The sequence below is a fragment of the Dama dama genome, chromosome 22 (genome assembly GCF_033118175.1).
Source record: "Dama dama isolate Ldn47 chromosome 22, ASM3311817v1, whole genome shotgun sequence".
NCBI lineage: Eukaryota > Metazoa > Chordata > Mammalia > Artiodactyla > Cervidae > Dama > Dama dama.
This window is the reverse complement of record NC_083702.1, coordinates 34,325,936-34,346,139: the sequence shown is the minus strand read 5'-3', so window position 1 is coordinate 34,346,139 and position 20,204 is coordinate 34,325,936. Positions and strand designations below refer to the sequence as shown.

At 37.5% G+C, this 20,204-nt stretch overlaps 1 protein-coding gene across 4 annotated transcripts in view; it reads right to left on the bottom strand.

Moving 5' to 3' along the window:
* Positions 1-20,204, bottom strand: part of IRAG2 (inositol 1,4,5-triphosphate receptor associated 2) — a 95,821-nt gene that overhangs the window by 3,076 nt on the left and 72,541 nt on the right. For all 4 annotated transcript variants that reach the window (XM_061125144.1, XM_061125145.1, XM_061125146.1 and 1 more), the window contains 10 exons: positions 19,097-19,154; positions 15,822-15,876; positions 15,709-15,736; positions 15,306-15,446; positions 12,541-12,675; positions 4,199-4,346; positions 3,244-3,287; positions 1,476-1,538; positions 1,323-1,372; positions 924-1,025 (listed from right to left, as the gene is read on the bottom strand). In XM_061125144.1, the coding sequence (XP_060981127.1) occupies positions 924-1,025; positions 1,323-1,372; positions 1,476-1,538; positions 3,244-3,287; positions 4,199-4,346; positions 12,541-12,675; positions 15,306-15,446; positions 15,709-15,736; positions 15,822-15,876; positions 19,097-19,154 (824 nt within the window). The remainder of the gene's footprint in view (positions 1-923; positions 1,026-1,322; positions 1,373-1,475; positions 1,539-3,243; positions 3,288-4,198; positions 4,347-12,540; positions 12,676-15,305; positions 15,447-15,708; positions 15,737-15,821; positions 15,877-19,096; positions 19,155-20,204) is intronic.

Here is a 20,204-nt window from a genome sequence, read left to right as displayed (position 1 = left end):
AAAACTTCTCAGTAGAAATCATGCCATACAAACAAAAATGTTAAAAGAGATAATTTTTTTCAAGGAAACTCTTGATTTTTTTAAAATCCAGATCAGAAAATATCCATTATGTTAACTCTAAATCTTTAATAAAAGGGAATTCAATCCATGCAATTAGGCTTCCACAATTGTTTAAGGGAGAAAAAAGGGCTTTGAGGGTAGGAACGATGTCTTTTTCTTCATATCCCTTAAACTTGAGTGTAATGTGCCTAACATAATAGGCATGCAAGGAACGTGTATACAATCAACATAAAATCATTTCATTAAGATCTTTACAGATGAGGAAACTGAGACCAAATGTCACCAAGGATTTTAGAGGCAGCATTTCTTCATGTTCCTCCCTCTTACCTTCTACCTTTCACTATAGAAGTATGTTTTATTTGCTTCACTTGCTGAATATAGAGATAGCAATGTAGAGTTTTGTTTTTCCTACTCTTCATTTACCTCAAGAGAAGACAGATGTATATGTAATGCACATATATTACATATGTGCCTATAGGATATATATAAATATAAACATATACATATATGTCTATATGTACACACACACACATTGTATATAATTCATTTAAGTTGATGAACATTTTATTTCTACAGCTCTCTATGAACCTTTACCCCTGATGACACTATACCTATATAGGAAAAAGATTATCTTCACAAATCTGGCAAATTTCAGGTTCTTTTCTAACTTAAGACCTCACAGCTTGCAGTACTGAGTGAATGTACTCATAAGTAACATATACATAGGGCTTTATTTTCATAAAAGTCTTATACAATGAATGGTCTTTTTGATGCTGCAGCAGTGAACTCCACAGAATAAAAGTGATGCCCACTATTTATTCCCCAGTCACGTCAGGTTAATAAACACATCAAACTTCACCTACTTTAGTTCACACTTTTCTTCTTCAGCATCTGCCCAGGAATAGGTGCTAATAAATCGATGTAATGAGGGACGGTGTTCACTCTGCTTTGACCCCAAAATACGCCTAAATAAAGATGATTATAGCCACTTATCAAATCAAATACTTGTGTAGCCATTACCAATTTATTTCCCACTACCTAAATCAATACAGAAGCAATATGTTCTTATTTTTTCTTTAGTATATTCATGTAATGCTTATCTCATAAGAAAACAATTTCATGATCATATGCCAATTTTTATAACTATCCTGCGTATACTCCATACAAAACAAATGTTACTATATGGCTTATTTCAAACATTTACTTTAGCCAAGTTATAAAATAATAAGGTTCCCAAAGAGGCATCATAAAATTATACTTACCAACTGCTTGACCTCCTACTGAATCGGTCACTATTTTCCATCCCAGCCAACTTTAAAGTTCAGACATTAAGAAAATAATAAAATACAAATTTAGTGAAGTTTTTTTTGGTGATATGAAAATTAATTTGCTTCTGACTAAGAACACTTGCTTACCATTCCTGCATTTCCAATATTTCTGGGCAAAGAGGCAATGGTCACTCTTCGAAGAGAAGATGGCTACCCAAAGGGAGGAAATGTACATTTAGAAAATTCTCAATATCTTATCCTTGTATGAAACACTGATGGATATTCTTGTATGTACACATCCATGTACTTGACCATTGCTGAGTTAAACAGGAGACATATTTTCAAGGTTTTTGTTATGGCCAAATTTCCTTCCAGAAATATTCTGCCAATTTATATTCCACCTTCTCCAACACTGGATAATTTTTGCCATCCAAGTAAGGAATACAAGGTTTTCTGTTTATTTTGCTAAAGATACTTCTTGGCAAAAAACTTTTTTTATTGTTAATGCAGCCAAATCTTTTCATCTTTTCCTCACTTTTGCTTCCATTTCTTTTATGCTTGGAAAATTTTCCCCAAATCAAGAGGAGATAAATATGCTTCTATTTAAGAGCTTTCTTTTCTCATGGCTTCATTTTTTTCCATTTAACACATGACATTTTAATGGATGGATGTTGTTTATACCTTAGCCTTGAGATTTATACAGGAAAATGTTATGTCACATTTTATGGCTCTTAAAGTTGAAATAAGTGGGACTACAGGAAATAAAAATATGCTGAATGTAGGAAATAAATGAGAATTTTTATGTGAATTCTTTTCTTAAACCATCATCCCTAATTTAATTTTATAGGTTAGCTGAACATCAAGCAAATCAAACTGTGGTCCAGGAATCTGGATTCTAATCATGGTTCTATCACTACAGGATCATAACTAAACATATAATTTCTGTGAAAGTGATTTTGTTCCTCTGTGAATAAGATCAATTTAGAGGGAATGATTTTTAAACTCACTTGTTCAAAAATTCTGTGAAAACCTGATTTTTAAATGGACAAAAACTGCTGGTTGACTTTCAATAGCCCATTTTCCAACCCACCCTCCTCCTTTTTTTAGTAACAGACCTCTTGATTTTCAGTTACATATACAGCCTCCAGAATATAAGCTCTGTTTTCATCTTGTTTCCAAGCAAAAATGAAAAAGGAAATGTTATCTGGGACTTCTAGGGAGTGTCTTCAGAGAGAGAGAACACCTGTTTCTCTTGCTCTTTTTTTCCTGGAATATGGCTCAACATATTTAGTAATGACCAAGACTTGGTACTCAGAACTGCCAAAGCTGACCATGACGTGGAAGCAAAGCTCTGAGGGTGATGATTCAGTAAGAGAGAAGGCGACTGGGCCCTAGAGATTTTGTGAAGCTGCTCTGCCACTTTTAGACTGCTTATTCCCAATTCTGGTTTCACATGAAAGAGAAACTATTGTTACACTGACTTTCTTCTCACTGCAGGCAAACTTAGTGCCTATGCATGCTCAGTTGTGTCTGACTCTTTGCAACCTTATGGACTGTAGCCCACCGGGCTCCTCTGTCCATGGAATTTTCTAGGCAAGAATACTGGAGTGGGTTGCCATTTTTCTCCTCCAGGGGATCTTTCAGGGATGGAACTGGTGTCTTTTGAGTCTCCTGCAGTGGCAGGTGGGTTCTTTACTAAGTGCACCACCTGGGAAGCCTTGTTACATACAAATATTGCAAGAAGTATAAAAGCATATATATATAAACATAAACACACACATGCATATAACAAATATGACTTAAAATCATTGTTGCTTTATGATTTACATTTAAAGCCATGTTACTTCAAAACATATTTTAAAATCATCTCATCTGTAACATGTGATAGACATTTGTGAAGTGAATTGGTAATTACCTTAGAGTTTACAGAAGAAGAACGTTTTTTAGTTTGGCAGTCATCTGAAAGGGAAAACACATTTGCATATTTTTTAAATTAACATATGCAATTTAACATAATGGTCTTAATTCTTTATAAAGAAAAGTAATAGTCGGAAATTATTTAAGACCCTAGTGACTACTGAACAATGAAAATGTCTAGTTGTCATTTATTTGATGATTCAAAACAATATCTGAAGAAATGAGATCCAGTCCTCTGTGTCACTGCCACTGTCCACAATGCCACAATCTGCCCAGGACAGATGGGGCACAAAGTGAATGTATGCTGAATAAATGAGCCCAAACGTACAGATCAGGAGATCATCAAACATTATTACTTTTACAAAAGAGAGAACAGATCATTAAAATTAATATTCTGCTTGTGAACATTTATATTATCTATTTAAAATAAAACTATTACAAGGTATATATAGGCTTTCTGTTGAGACTTTCCCCATGGTCTCAGTAGTCTCACTATTTTCCAAGACACTCATCAGCTTGTTCTGCCATGGTCATTCCTTCTTCGAGGGATACAAAACAACTGTTAATGAAAGTGGTTCATTGATACTACGGTGCCTTGTTTTATGTATGGCAAAAGAGCCAGTTCCTAAGTAGGACAACACTGGGGTTAACTCAATGAATTGGATTAAATATACTCTCCCATATCAACAATTTAATGAATTTTTGGTGTCTACCATAAAATACTTGTCTCCTAATTTGTATGCTGACATCTTACTTTGGGCTATATAAATAACAGGAATGAGTTACTTCTTATATTATTTTATGTATTGTACCCTTTTTATATTCTTCTAATAAAACCTTAACAAAAAGGGTGTTGTACTAAAGACAGTGTATAATAAGAATTAGTAAGAGAGAATGAAAGAGGAGAATGTTAGAAAAATGTAACTGATACTATTATCTTAAACTTTTATTACCTTCATCTTCAAGAGGGTTAAAAGACCTTTCATTTTGCAAAAGAACCTGTTTCAGTTCTTCTAATTCAGCATGCTCTTTGGCATACATCCTCTTCAGATTTTCTACATGCTGAATCATCACTTCAACCGCTTTACTAACCCGGCTTTCCTAGCAGGGAAAAAAAAAAAAACACAAAACAAATTTACATCGAAAATACTATCCTTAACACCCAGTTAAAAGATACATCCACTTATCTTCTTCTCAGACATAAATCCCACTAAAGTGATGATAAAAGTTTTTTTTGTTGTTGTGTTTTAAAGGCATGAGTATAAAAGGGTAAGGGCTTCCTTAACCAGGTGTTGCTAGTGGTAAAGAACCGGCCTGCCAATGCAGGAGACTTTAAAGAGACTCAGGTTCGATCCCTGGGTCAGGAAGGTCCCCTGGAGGAGGACACAACAACCCACTCCAGTATTCTTGCCTGGAGAATCCCTTGGACAGAGGAACCTGGTGGGCCACAGTCCATAGGGTTGCAAAGAGTTGGACACGACTGAGCAACTTAGCAGGCAGGCATACAAGGGTAATCAGAATGGAAGAGGACAGAAGAGCAACCAAATTCTGAACACTTGCCAAGTCGACAGACTAGTGGTAAATGACAAAGACCTGAAAAGTCAAACCCTAAAAAAAAAGAGTAAGAAAAGTCTGGAAGAAACCTCGGTTGAATCACAGAAATCCACAAATGCCTAAGAAGTAGTGGTATGTCTGAAATTAAGCTTGGAGGTAACACACACACAGAGTTGAAAATCTGTATAAAAAACAATTAGATCCACAGATACCCTCCGTTACTCAGGTCAGCTGAGCCCCTCTACCATTTTGGGGAAAGACTAAATATGGTGGATAACTGGAGAGATTTGAACAGAGGGTCTGTGGATTGAGCAGTAACAGTTGATGGTGAATGGATCCTACAGAAAAAAATAGATTTGAGCAAGTCTGTTGTTGGTGGTCAGTCCCTAAGTCATGTCTGACTCTTTGTGACTCCATGGACTGCAGCATGCCAGGTTCCTCTGTCCTCTATTATCTCCCAGAGTTTGCTCAAATTCATGTCCACTGAGTTGGTGATGCTATCTAACCATCTCATCCTCTGTCGCCTCCTTCTCCTCCTGCCCTCAATCTTTGCCATCATCCGGGTCTTTTCCAATGAGTCAGCTTTGCATCAGGTGACCAAAGTATTGGAGCTTCAGCATCAGTTCCTCCAGTGAATATTCAGGGCTGATTTCCTTTAGGATTGACTGATTTGATCTCCTTGCTGTCCAAGGGACTCTCAAGAGTCTTCTTCAGCACCACAGTTTGAAAGCATCAATTCTTCAGCACTCAGCCTTATTTATGGTCCAATTCTCACATCCACACGTGACTACTGGAAAAACCATAGCTTTGACTATATGGACCCTGGTCACCAAAGGGAGGTCTGCTTTTTTGTATACTATCTAAGTTTGTCATAGCTTTTCTTCCAATGAGCAAGTGTCTTAATTACATGGCTACAGTCACTGTCAGCAGTGATTTTGAAGCCCAGGAAAATAAATTCTATCTCTGCTTCCACTTTTCCCCCATCTATTTGCTATGGACCAGATGCCATGATTTTAGTTTTTTTCAGGTTGAGTTTCAAGTAAAGCCTTTCCACTCTCCTCTTTCACCCTCAGCAAGAAGCTCTTTAGTTCCTCTTCACCTTTTGCCATTAGAGTGGTATCATCTGCATAGGTTGTTGATATTTCTCCTGGCAATCTTGATTCCAGCTTGTGACTCATCCAGCCCAGCAACTTCACTTGATGTACTCTGCATATAAGTTAAATAAGCAAGGTGACAATAGCCTTGTCATACACCTTTCCTAATTTTGAACAGGTCAGTTGCTCCATGTCCAGTTCTAACTGCCACTTCTCGACCTACATACAGGTTTCTCAGGAGACAGATAAGGTGATCTGGTACTCTCATGTCTTTAAGAATTTTCCACAGTTTGTTGTAATCCACACAGTCAAAGGCTTTAGCATAGTCAGTGAAGCAGAAGTAGGTGCTTTTATGGAATTCCCTTACTTTCTGCCTGATCCAATGAATGTCAGCAATTTGATCTCTGGTTCCTCTGCCTTTTCTAACCCAGCTTGTACAACTGGAAGTTCTCCTTCACATACTGCTGAAACTGAACTTGAAGGATTTTGAGCATAATCTTATTAGCATGTGAAAGGAGCACAATTGTACAATAGTTTGAACAGTCTTTGGCATCGCCCTTCTTTGGGATTGGAACGAAAACTGACCTTTTCCACTCCTGTGGCTGTTGCTGATACATGTTGAATATTAAGATACAAAAACCTTATTCTTCTTCTAACTACCAAACACTGATAGCCAGGATTATACTCTCAAGATAGGCAGCTGGAATTTTCTTTGAGGAATCTTAACACTGCAGGATGAAAGTTTTAAAAAACTACTGGCATTAAGAGGATGCTGGTGAAACCTCCTAGCTTGTGTAAAACTCAGAGCCAGGAAAAAGCTTCCCTGCCTAACACATTCCGAGTTCTCAATCAGTTAATGGGACTAGTTAATGGGTCATCACTAGTCAGAGGCAAGCCTCTAACCTGAGAAAAGAAAATAAAAATACAGGGGGAAAAAACAAGCTGAAAGAAATAAACTACCGAAAAATGAAAACTTCAAGAAAGCTATCAACATCTTCAAAGAAGAATAAGCATTACATTTGTGAAATGGGAACAAGATATTAAAAAGTTAGGATCGGAGAATTTTAAAAGTCTGGAAATTAGAAATATAACAAAAATACATAACTCAAGAGAAGAGTTTCAAGATAAAGTTGAGGAAACTTCTCTGAAACTAGAGCAAAAAGACTAAAAGGTAGAAAAGAAAAGAGAAAAGACCAGTTCAGGAGATCCAACAGCTAAATAACAGGAATGCAAGTATAGGAAATGTAGAAAAAATCCACAAGGTGTAGAAAAGGAAATAGTTCAAGAAAATTTCTGAACTCAAGGAATAATTTGTCAATTTATGTCCACTCAGGACCTAAAATAGTGGTTGAAAATAAACCCATGCCAGGGAAGGACAGTAGGGGTAAGAGAATATTCTAAAAGCTTCTAAAAAGTAAAAATATGTCGTAAACAAAAGCTCAGGAGTCAGAATGGCATCAAAATTTGATACTAACACCAGAAGCTAAGAAGACAATGAGGCAGTGCAAGAAAAATTCTAAAGGAAATGATTTTTAATCTCAAATCCTTTACCCAGTTAGTGTAAAGATGCATAAGAATAAAGACTTGAATTTTCAGTTATATAACATCTCAAAAAGTTTACCTCCCAGGCATTCTTTTCTTGGAAAATTACTCTGTGAGATGTTCCATCAAAATAAAGAAAAATAAATAAACCAGCAAAGAAGGAGGCATGGGATTCAGGAGATGGAGTTTAACTCAAGAGAGAAGTGAAAGAAGTCTTCATTTAAGAATTTGCTTCTCATGTGGTGTAGTGGTAAAGAATTTCTCCTCCCAGTGCAGGAGATGCAAAAGATGCAGGGTTTATCCCTGGATCAGGAAGATTCCCTGGAGTAGGAAATGGCAACCCACTCCAGTATTCTCACCAGGAAAATTCCATGGACAGAGGAGCATGGTGGGCTACAGTCCACAGGGTCGCAAAGAGTCGGACACGACTGAGCACGCACACACACACACACACACACACCCTAGTTGAGACTGACAGGTCAAAAGTCTCTGGAAGCAACAACTCAAAGAAAAAATTGACAGAAGACCTAATGAATGTGTATCTACTGTGAAATCTAGACTCCTTGGAGAGGTTAGGAATAAATTAGAGATACGTAAATAGAAAACTAAGCATAATAATCATGGCAAAGTAAAATTATTAACTCCAAAAAGAACATAAACATTGTACAAAGGAGGAAAAGTCATCGTAAAAGACTACTTGTATCTGCTATGAATAGAACTTATATGGGCATAATAATATTTACAGATAATACAGATCTAATATTATTTATCTACTTTTTAAAAATTAAAATTGTTTATATTATGATAATTTCAAGGACACAAAAAGTACACAATAAATCCACATATATCCATCAATCAGTTTCAAGAATTGTCAACATTTTGGCATATAAGTTTCATCTCAAAGTTTGAATGCTGTTTTTTTAAGTACAGGTGACAGACATCATATTATTTAACTCTTAAACATTTTAATACATATCTAAAAAATGGGAGTATATTTCCTTAAATAATAATACCATGATCACATCTAACAACATAAACAGAAACACCTTAACATCATCTAATTCATATTCAAATTTCCCCAGCTGTCTCAAAAACATCTATTTACAGTTTTATTTGAACTGGAACCTGACAAAATATATACTTATTGTATTTTTTATACTATGATTCACAATATAAAATTTACTTTTTTAAAGTGAACAATTTAGTGACATTTAGTACATTCACAATGTTATACAAACATCACTTCTATCTAGTCCCAAAACATTTTCATCATCCCAAAATAAAACCCCATACTTATGAAGCAGTTACTTCCTACTCATCTCCTTCCCCTAGAAGCTAGCAAACACCAATCTTCTACCTTTCCCTAAAGATTTATCCACTCTAGATACTATATATAAACACAATCACACAACATGTGACACTTGTGTCTAGCATCTATAGTTTGCATAAAAATTTCCAGATTCAGCTACATTGTAGCACGTATCAACACTTCATTCCTTTTAGTGGCTAAATGTTATATTAATAATACAATAACAATACTGCAGAAATCAACACAACATTGTAAAGCAATTTTCCTCCAATAAAAAAAAAATATTGTAATTTCTCCACATCCTTGTCAACGCTAGTTATTTTCCTTCTTCCTTCCTTTCTTTATCCTTTATTATAGCTATACTAGTGGGTGTGAAGTGGTATATCATTATGGCTTTGATTTTCAATTCACTAACAATTAAGCATCTTCTCATGGGCTTATTGGCCATTTGTATAACTTCTTTAGGGAAATGTCTATTCAAGTCTTATTTGCATTTTTAATTGGATTGCTTATCTTTCTGTTGTTAAATTGCAAGCATTCTTTACATATTCTGGATGCATGTGCATGTATGCGCAGTCTCAGTCATGTACAACTCTTTGCATCCCCATGGACTGTAGCCTACCAGGCTCTTCTGTTCATGACATTTTCCAGGCCAGAATACTGGAGTGGATAGCCTTTCCCTTCTCCAGGGTATCTTCCCAATCCGGGGATCGAACCCAGGTCTCCCGCATTACAGGCAGATTCTTTACCAGCTGAGCCACAAGGGAAGTCCAAGAATACTGGAGTGGGTAGCTTATCCCTTCTCTAGCAGATCTTCCCAACCCAGGAATTGAACCAGGGTCTTCTGCTTCGCAGGCAGATTCTTTGCCAACTGAGCTATCAGGGAAGCCCATATTCTGGAAACTAGATCCTTATTAGGTATATGATCTTCAAATATTTTCTTCCCTTCCATCAGCAGTTTCTTTTTGGACATGTTAAGCTTAAGTTGTCTATCAAACTTCCAAGTGGAAGTGCTATGTTGACAGTAGCAGATTCTAGTCTAAAACTCATGGCAGATATTTAGGATAAGTGTGTGAATTGGGGAGTCATCGGTTGACTAGATAGGATAGTGCCGGGATTGAGTGATGATGGAGATCAGACGTGCAAAGGTAAAGCCGAGGGGTCCATCAAGATTAATAAGGCTGGGAGAAAGGGTGAGAACCCATAAAGGAGCCTGGAAGGGTCCATGGTGATTCACGATATAGAGAAAAAACCCAGGGGATTGTGGTACCTGGAAGCCAAATGTCAAGAGTGTTTCCAGGAGGAGGAAGAGCTTAGCCATGTTGAATATAGCAGACAGGTTAAGAAAAAAGAGTAGGTTAAGGCTGACTAGAGTAAATTTCAGAGATGAAGGGAGGAGAGAAATTGGAAACAGTGAGTTCAGTTCTATTGAGGACATTTGCTAAAAATGGGAACAGAGAAACAGGGTGATAACCAAAGGAGAAAGTAAAAGACTTTTTGTGTTTGCTTTGTGTTATTTTTCCTGTCTTATAAACAAAGTATTTAAGTATTTGTGTGCTGGTGAGAATGATTCAATAGAGTGAAAAAACTGGAGAGGAAAGACTGCTGGGAGAATTGTGGCCCAGATTCTTAGCAAACTGAAAGGGATGGGCTCTTGCATAGAGGTGGGATGGTTAGCCTTGGATAGGAGCAGAGAAAACTCATCTTTGGTACTAGGAAGGAAGGCGATGTTGAGTGTTTAGATGCTTGTAGGTTCAAAGCTTTTGGTAGATTCCTTCTGACTGCCTCAAATTTCCTATTGAATTAGGAAGCAAAGTCATCATTTGACAGAGAAGATAGGAGAGGACAGGATAGGGGTTTCAGGGGAAAGGGAAAGTATGAAATTGATATATAGAAGAGAAGCAGGGTGAATGATGAGAAGCCTCAAGGACCACTCAAGATTTGTGATGAATTTCAAGAGAACTCAGTCAGCATAAGGGTGTGAGGTTTTCCAGCTATGCAGGCATGAGCAGGTAAAGAAGTATATTAAACAAGATTGTAGATTTTCTAAATGAATAAAATGAGAGAGGTAAAAGTGTTGAGAGTTCATGCAAGAGAGTGAATATAGTGTTTGACCATGGAATTTAAGCTTGGTCAGGAAAGAAGAGAGATCAACAATAAAGTGAAAGACACTTTAGGTGTGAGGGAGCAGAGATTTATAAAAGAACTAAATATTCATCTTCCTAGTAGGTGCCGGGAGCCGGCACACGAGATCCCACTCATGACAAGGTCATGAGGGAGAAAACCTGACAGGCAAGGCGGATCAGGTTTTCAGCGATTCCAAAAAGCTGCCCCCGGCACTCACCTTAAAGATGATATCTGTCTTTCTGATGCTTGCTTCAATAGACTACTCCCTAATTTCTGTGACACAGGCAGAAGGCCTTCCCCGATCTCTTTCCAAATAAGAATCAATTTAGAACTTTAATCAATAAGTTTCCCGGGTGGTGGTGTTTTATGAGATTATCCAGGGTGAAAGGAGTGTTTTAATTTAAACTCCTTTGCTGGTATTTTAGTTTAGCAAATGCGTTTATGCCCTTGGTACTAATATGCATGATTGCTTATAATACCCTAATCATAAAATAACATAAAGAACCTGATCATATAAAGGCCCTAATAGATATAGAGCCCTTTGGGGGGCGAGGAAGCCCTATTAGAAAACACAAGAAAAATTATTCTAAAAGTAGCTATTGGGTTAACATTTGCTTGCTGTGTTTTTGCTCTTAATGTGCTAAGGTTGTGTTATAGAAACCATTGTTAATATAGTTATAGATCTAGAAAAATAAGAGCTTAGCCCTAGTGTGGTAACAATGAGATGGTTGTGAACTGTCACCCAGGAGTGCTAGGCAGAGGCTGCCTCACCAAAGTCACAGAGTCAGTGTGGGGTAAACTTCTTAGATAAACTCAACTGACAACTTCTGCAGAAGGATTAATTTTTATGTTAGCAAGGTTATACTTCTACTCTGTACTGTTGCCCTATGAGACTGCTACCTTTCAGTTAAGGTCACCACAGAAACGGAAAATAGGTTTACATTCACCTGACCTGCATAAAATGTTAATAGGCCCCAAGGCCAGAAGATAATGTACAAGACCCTCATAAACAAAGAAGTATGCAGAAAACACCCTGGTTTCGTGAAGAACAAGCTGATGTAATGTTAAACTATCATCCCCTCAGAAATGTACTAACTCAGGGTATAAAAGCTACGATAAAAAATAAAGCATTGACAGACCCTTCCAGACTCTGCAAACACCCCCATCTGGTCTGTCTGTCTGTCTGTCTCTCTCTCTCTCTCGCTGTTCATCCTGAGACTTGGCCCTATCAAGGCTGGTCTCAGGTGTCTTCTCTCGCCGACACCGTTCATCCCAAGGGTACCCCCTGGATCCTGCCGAGGCTGGACCCCGGCAGTAGGAAACAAATAAATATCTAAAGCTGTAAATAAATCACTAAGTGATAGTGTAGACATATTATTTAGAGATATGAATATAACACATCAATTTAGGTATAGATACAAAAACTTAAAATCTTCCCCAGAATTTCCCACAAAGAAATTTTGAACAAAAAAATCTACTTCTCTCTGAATAAGTATGAGAAGATCCATAAAGAAGGATCTTTATTGCTGCACTGTCTAAAAGCACAAAATACCAAAAATATTCTCAAATGATCAAATAGAGTATTTTCCTAGAAATACAATCCATAATGTTACAGATAATAAATCCTTTCAGTAATTTCATCGTAACTAGAGAAATGGAGACAAATTACCTGATTAATGGCTCCCAACATCTCAGCCCTACTGGCCACTCGTGTTGTACACTGGCTGAGGAACGTTATACTCTTCTCCAGCTTCTTAATGATTTCCTGGGCCTGGCTGTCATCTTCACAAAGAGATGTTAAAGACTGCACAGAAAGCAAAGTATTAGAAAGTATTAAACCCAAGTATTCAGCAAGTGATTCTAATACTGACTATGTTGTAAATGCAGATGACTCTGTTAATCTCTGTGGAAGGTGAAAAGCAGCAGTAAAGACAAATAATGAATGCTACTGAAATATTATGATCTTTGTTGGCTATCAAGTAGACCTATGGAGGTATTCATAAAATCTGTTATACAATTTTGATCTCCTCTACTTTAACTTCCCAAATTTGCCACTCCTTCATGTGTGTTTATATCTTTCTTCTACAATTAATGGGATGGGATATAATTAATTAGCAGTGGTAAAGAAATTATTTCTATAAATGAATGCACTATATGAAGAACATAGTTTGAATTTTTAAGAAAAGGTAGTAAAAATATACTCAAATTATATTTGACTCTGACCACTATATTTGCTCTTCCACTGATGACAAGGTGAGCCTAGGCTGGTTAGGTAAGTAGGCCTTTGTTGCCTTAGAATATTTATCTCAAACCTGTGCCATTGATCTAAGATGATGGCTTTCCTAAGGCTTTTCTGATGGAAAGCCATTTGTCTCACATCCATACTAGTCAAATCAATTAACAAATCAATATAATCTCTATCAAAATCCCAGTGGATTTTTTTTTTTTTGCAGAAACAGAAAAATTCATCCTGAAATTCATACGGCATCTCAAAGGACTCTGAAGAGCAAAACAGTTTTGAAAACAAAAGTACAAAGCTAAAGGTACCCCATGTCTTGGTTTCAAAGCACATTACAAAGTTACAGTAACCAAAACAGAATGGTATTGGCATAAAGACAGACCAATAGAACAGAATAGCAGGCCCAGAAATAAACCTACACATGGTCAAATGGTCATATGGTCAAATGATCTTTGACAAGGTTGCCAAGACTACAAAATGGAGAAAAAATAGTCTCTTTAATAAATGATACTGGAGAACTGCAAACAGTAAAGTTGGACTCTTATTTTACACTATATACAAAAATCTATCCAAAATGGATTGAAGACCCCAAATTATACAACCCTAGAAGATAACTCTAGAAGAAAACCGTAGTGAAAAGCTTCCTGACAATGGAGTTGGCAATGATTTCTTGAATATGATACCAAAAGCATAGATGACAAAAGCAAAGTAGACAAAGAGCACTACATCAAACTTACGAACTTTTGTGCTTCAAAGGACATAATCAACAGAATGAAGAGGCAACCCATGAAATGGGAGAAAATATTTGCAAATCATATCTATTACTTTAACTTTGGCAAAGGACTTGAATAGACATGCTCCAAAGATGATATACAACTGGCCAGTAAGCATGTGAAAGATGCTTCAAATACTAATCAGTAATGCAAGTCAAAACCACAATGAGATATCACCTTGCACCTATTAGAATAGCTACTATCAGAAATCAGAAAATAACATGTTGGCCAAGATATAGAGAAATTGGAACCTTGGTACATTGTTAGTAGGACTGTAAAATGGTATAACCCCTGTGCAAAACAGTATGGTGGCTCCTCAAAAACTACAGAAATAGAACTCTATATAATCCAGCAATCCAACATCTGGGCATATTTCTAAAGGAATTGAAAGCAGGGTCTTGAAGAGATATTTGCATACCAATATTCATTGCAAAAATGTTCAATGTTCACAACAGTCAAGAGGTGGAAGCAACTCAAATGTCCATCAATAAACAAATGGACAAACAAAATGTGGTCTATGCATACAATGGAATATTTTATTCAGCCTTAAAGGAAGGAAATCCTGCCACATGCTACAACATGGACGAACTCTGAGGACATTATGCTAAGAAAAATAAGCCAGTTACAAAAAGACAAATACTGTATGATTCCACTTACATGAGCTATCTAAAGTAGTCAGATTCACAGAAACAGAAAATAGAATGGTGATTACCAGGGGCTGAGAGAAAGGGAAAGGGGGAATAGTTTAATGGACATAGAGTTTCAGTAAGCAAGATGAGAAAGTTCTGAAGCTCTGTTTCATAACAATGTGAATATACTCAACATTACTAATGTACATTTAAAATGGTTGTTATGGTAAATTTTACATTATGTGTTTTTCAAACCACAGTAAAAACATAACATGGTTTCTTTACTTTTATTTTTTTTTCAAAAATTAGCCATTTTAATTTTCCAACCCGTCTGTATATTTATGGTGATTTCATAAAATAGAAGAATAGTAGCTATTACATTTCTGTGTACCTAACAGAAGGGTCTGCCCATTATCTAACAAGACTGAAATCAGTCACCATCCTCTTTTCTCAGTTAATTAATGGAAATGGTCTTTGGATTATCTTCTTTGAAGCTTAAAATTGTTTTCTGCTTATTCTTCTACCTGAAATCTACTTGAGGATCTAGAGAGATGGCAGAAGAGTCACATAACTGCTTTAAATACATTTGTTTGTTTTACTGCTTATACCCTTCTGTTGGTGAGCTTTTTATCTTAGCTTGATCCTGACTTCTTACCTCCTATTAATTCACATTTGAGTCAGGCAGGGTTTGGTGCCTGGTGATAGTTTTAGTTATACAAATAAAGTCATGTAGTTTTGAAAACTTTATTAATAATATAACAAACCTATAGTTCCCAAATGTTAAGGTTCTTACCTCTAACAGTTTTAAACAGTTAGTGATTTCTTTCTTCAAATTTTCTTCGGCCAAGTCACGGGATCTTTCTTCAAGCTTCACTCTTTTCTCCAAGGTGAACCAGTCACATTTAAATCCCAAAGATAATCTGAGAAATTCGGCCTATTGTCAAAATAATGTGAAGGTGAGGGGAGAACGTTGCATGTAGTCAAATATTTCAGCTTAATACCAAATTACACTGAAGCATATGTTTCTCCTCCCAGTGACATAATGCTGGCATGCATGAGCTTATCTGGACTTTGTCATGGCCAAGCCAAAAGACAACACATGTAGGACAGCTTATGAAAAAGCATACAGGGACTGTAGGCAAGTGATTCTGAAACACTTTTTTTATTAAAGAAAAAAATATTTGCTTGAAACTTACCTCTACCTCCTTCTCATTAGCAGAAGTGCTACAGAATAAGAGAAAGAACTTATTCAAACATAGTTCAACAGAAACACCAAAAATGTGAGCATGCTGTATGAGGAAGAACTTACTTGTCACTTTGTCTAAAGTTAACCGACTTCACAGGAAGAGAGGAAAGAGCAGCACCTATTAAAGACAATAGAATAATATTTGGTTAAAAAGGATTAACAGCTAAGGGCACATTCAACCAAATGTTATTATGTCCTTGCTCCAAAAAACAAAGGTATTCCATTGACATATGTCTGCGAAGCTTGCCAGCTAATAATGCATGCGTGCATGCTCAGTCACTCAGTCGTGTCCGACTCTTTGTGATCCCATGGACTGTAGCCCACCAGGCTTCTCTCTGTCCATGGGATTTTCCAGACAAGAATACTAGAGTGGGTAGACATTTCTTCCTCCAGGGGATCTTGCCAACCCAGGGACTGAGGCTTTGTCTCCTGCATTGGCAGGCAGATCCTTTACCACTGAGCCACCTCGGATGTCCCTCAGCTAATAATACATCTGCTTAAATATTAACATAAGATAATGTTGTACTACATTATGCTTTGGGGATTATGAGGATGTTAAAATTATTGGCTCACATTTCAGCATGTGAATAGTCTTTGAAACCTGAAAATGTCTCAGAGTCAAGGGACAGCCCAGTTTGTTCTTCCTGTATTTGAATGTTTATTTAATTTGATTCCATGGTTAAATGCATACCTTCCTCTGGTACCCGGGTCCTCCTGCAGATCAAGGGTTTAAAAGCAGCAACAACAAGAGTAATGATTCTAGTAGTAGTAATAATATTAATAGTATAACAATAATAATAGTAACAATAACAGCAAGAATAAACATGATTGTTGTTGTTCAGTGGCTAAGTCATGTCTGACTCATTGCAACCCCATGGACTGCAGCACTTCAGGCTTCCCTATCCTTCACTATCTCCTTGAGTTTGCTCCAACTCATGTCCACTGAGTCAATGATGCTATCTGACCATCTCATCCTCTGTCACCCCATTCTCCTCTTTCCTTCAATCTTTCCCAGAATCAGGTATTTTCCAATGAGTCAGCTCTTCGCAATAGGCAACCGGTATAAATATGATATGCCAATCATTTCCCACAGGTTTACTATAGGCCAGTCCCAGAACAAGACTCTTTATACATATTAATGATACTCTCCACTATTTTGCAAAGAACACAATATTAGTTATTAAGAGCATTAGATTTAGAGTTGAAAAAACCTAGTTTAAATCCTAGCTTTTGTGGACAAAGAATGTTACCTGTCATTTCAGTAAACAAAAGATGTTGTTGCCGTCAAGCCATAGGGGATTTAAGATGGAGAAAAGCAGGATATTGGCCCTAGACAGTTAAGGTGCATATCAAAGAATGATTGTAATAAGTCCAGACTCTTGTATCTTTCCATGCACAGAAAAGTGCTAAATTCATTAACTTGAGATGTCTGGGTTTTTTACAATTAGCAGTAGTCTTTCAATGTTGGATGCCCTGGTAGTTTTTTGTTGTTTTGCTTTTTGGCAAAACTCCTATATATCCTGTCTCTTCCTTTACCTCTTTGGAGCAGTTACTCAGAGCTGAGAAGCTATATCCCAGGCTTAAGTCCTTAATAAATCTACCAGATTAACTGTAATTCTCAAAGTTTAGGTTGTGCTTTTTTTTTTTTCAGTCAACACTTTGATCCTTATAACTAAGTTACTTGGAACAAGTAGTCACAACTTCATCAAACCATCCACAAAATAAGGATGATTTTTCTATTTTTCTATTGTAGTTTTTATGAGAACTTTCATCAGGCACTTTTCTAAGTGCTTTTTACATCATTTACTCAATCCTCACAGCCAGCCTTCTGTGGTAGGTTTTCTTCTTACCTATAGTTTATAGGCTATGAAACTGAATCACAGCATACCTATTTCAAACAGGCATTGGGGAGAACTAAACAGAACTATGTACATAAACAATTTTGCCTAGTACTTAGCACAGTCTATTCATAAAGGATATATTGATTTTTGAAAATGAAACTGAAAGCTGCTCAGTCATGTCCGACTCATTGTGACCCCATGGACTATACTGTCCATGGAATTCTCCAGGCCAGAATACTGGAGTGGGTAGTTATTCCATTTTCCAGGGTAACTTCTCAACCCAGGGATTGAACCCAGGTCTGCCGCACTGCAGGCAGATTCTTTACCAACTGAGCCACCAGGGAAGCCCAAGAATACTGGAGTGGGTAAGCCTATCTCTTCTAAAGAGGATCTTCCTGACCCAGGAATCAAACAGGAGTCTCCTGCATTGCAGGCAGATTCTTTACCAGCCGGGCTACAAGGGAAATGGCAAACCACTCCAGTATTCTTGCCTGGAAAATCCCATGGGCAGAGGACTGCAATCCCTACAGTCCATGGGACTGCAAGAGCTGGACACAATTTACCGACTAAGCCACGACCACATTGTTTTTTACTCATCATTTCCATTGTGCAAATGAGGAAATTAAGACTCAGGTTAAACAACTTTCCAAAGTCACAGCAAGTAACAGAGTGACTGAGTATAGTGTTTGATTTCCAAAGGCGGAACTCTATGCACTATTCCACCCTAATAGGGAGATGGGGAGAGAAGTAAATTAACACTCATTCTTTAAATACTGGCTTATTTGCTATTAGATGGGACAATAAAAAAGATCTCATATTAGAGCTGCTGAGAATTCACTACTAACATTGACATTTTTAAAAATATTTATTTGGCTACATGGGGTGTTACTTGTGGCACACAGGATCTTCGATCTTCCTTAAGGCATGTAGTATGTTTAGTTGAGGCATGTAAACTCTTAGCTGTGCTGTGTGGGATCTAGTTCCCTGACCAGGAATTGAACCCAGGCCCCCTGCACTGGGAGTGTGGAGTTTTGGCCACTGATCATCAGGGAAATCCCAACATTGGCACAGCTTTTAGTTCACAATAGGGCACTGGTTATTACCAGACCTTTAGGCTCAACAGGCAATGCAATGTAAATATGGCCTTCTGAAAATGATACAAATGGAATCAAAATTAGTTTGGTTGGTATTATACACAGATACAGAGTTATAGGGGGCTTCCCTGGTGACTCAGATGGTGAAAAATCTGCCTGCAATGCAGGAGACTCAGGTTCAGTCCCTGGGTCAGGAAGAGCCCCTGGAGAAGAAAATGGCAAACCCACTCCAGTATTCTTGTCTGAAGAATCCCACAGACAGAGGAGCCTGATAGGCTATAGTCCATGGGGTCATAAAGAGTTGGCTTGCCATATCTTTACTGACAAAGATCTCTCCCATAAAACCTACCAGCAGGGAATAAAAGTTGATGCGGGTGGGGGGTTAGAAGAGAAGATTCCTTACCTCTCGCGGCACATTCCTTTCTGTGCTCATCTATTGTTTCTGGCTCCCTTTTGGCTTCCTAAAAACATAAGGAGATTTTATTGCTGTACATAGAGTGCAAATCCTTCACGCAATCATTTCTTGGCTTCCTGTCCTCTCCTGCCCTACCCTGTTCAAAAACAAAGTAATGCCAAGAACTGTGTTAGGGATTAAGAAAAGACCACTGGCTCCAACGGGGTTTCCAGTCTAGTTGAGGCATTTAAAAAAACAGAAATACCTGAAAAGCTGCAAATGTGATACCAATTCCCACAAAGAAGATTAGGATTAAGTGCCTGCCAAATGAGATACAAATATATGCTTTGCAAAGGAAGGAGAGAGACATATGGCTTGAGAAGCATGGAATATCTCTGCAGGCAAAGAACAAGTTGGAGCTTGAGGGAGAGGCAGGACTGAATGAATGAAAAGGGGGTGGTAATCTAGGACTTTCACACGCAGCATTCCAAATGGGTTGTTGGGGAAATTATGACAAAAGAACTGCTAAAATGAGACTCAGATGTAGGGAATGGACATGTGGAGACAGGGGTAGAAGAGGAGAGTGGGACGACTTGGGAGATTAGGACTGACATATATACAGGACCATGTGTAAAATAGACAGCCAGTGGAAGGAATCTGCTCTATAACACAGGAAGCTTACTTAACTCAGTGCTCTGTGATGACCTAGGAGGTGGGATGGGGAAGGAGTGGCAGGGAGGCCTAAGAAGGAAGGGATCTATGTATGTGCACAGCTGATTCACTTCATTGTACAGCAGAAACTAACAGAACATCATAAAGCAATTATACCTCAAAAAAAGATGGTGCTATGTTTGACTTTTACTCCATCTGAATATACTCTAAGGTCATGACCAACTGCCTACAAAAGCATCTCATACAACAAGAATCACCATCATAGGAGTTGTGCTCTACTGCCTGGGGAAATCTAAAGGAGAAGCTATAGGTTACAATTATTTTAGGATAATTATTATTCAACATTCTCAGAAATTTTCCATATTTCCTTATTTTGGCCAAGACAAATTTCCTTCGTAGGGCCCTGGATACCACATCACATCATTTTTGGACAACTGAAACTAAG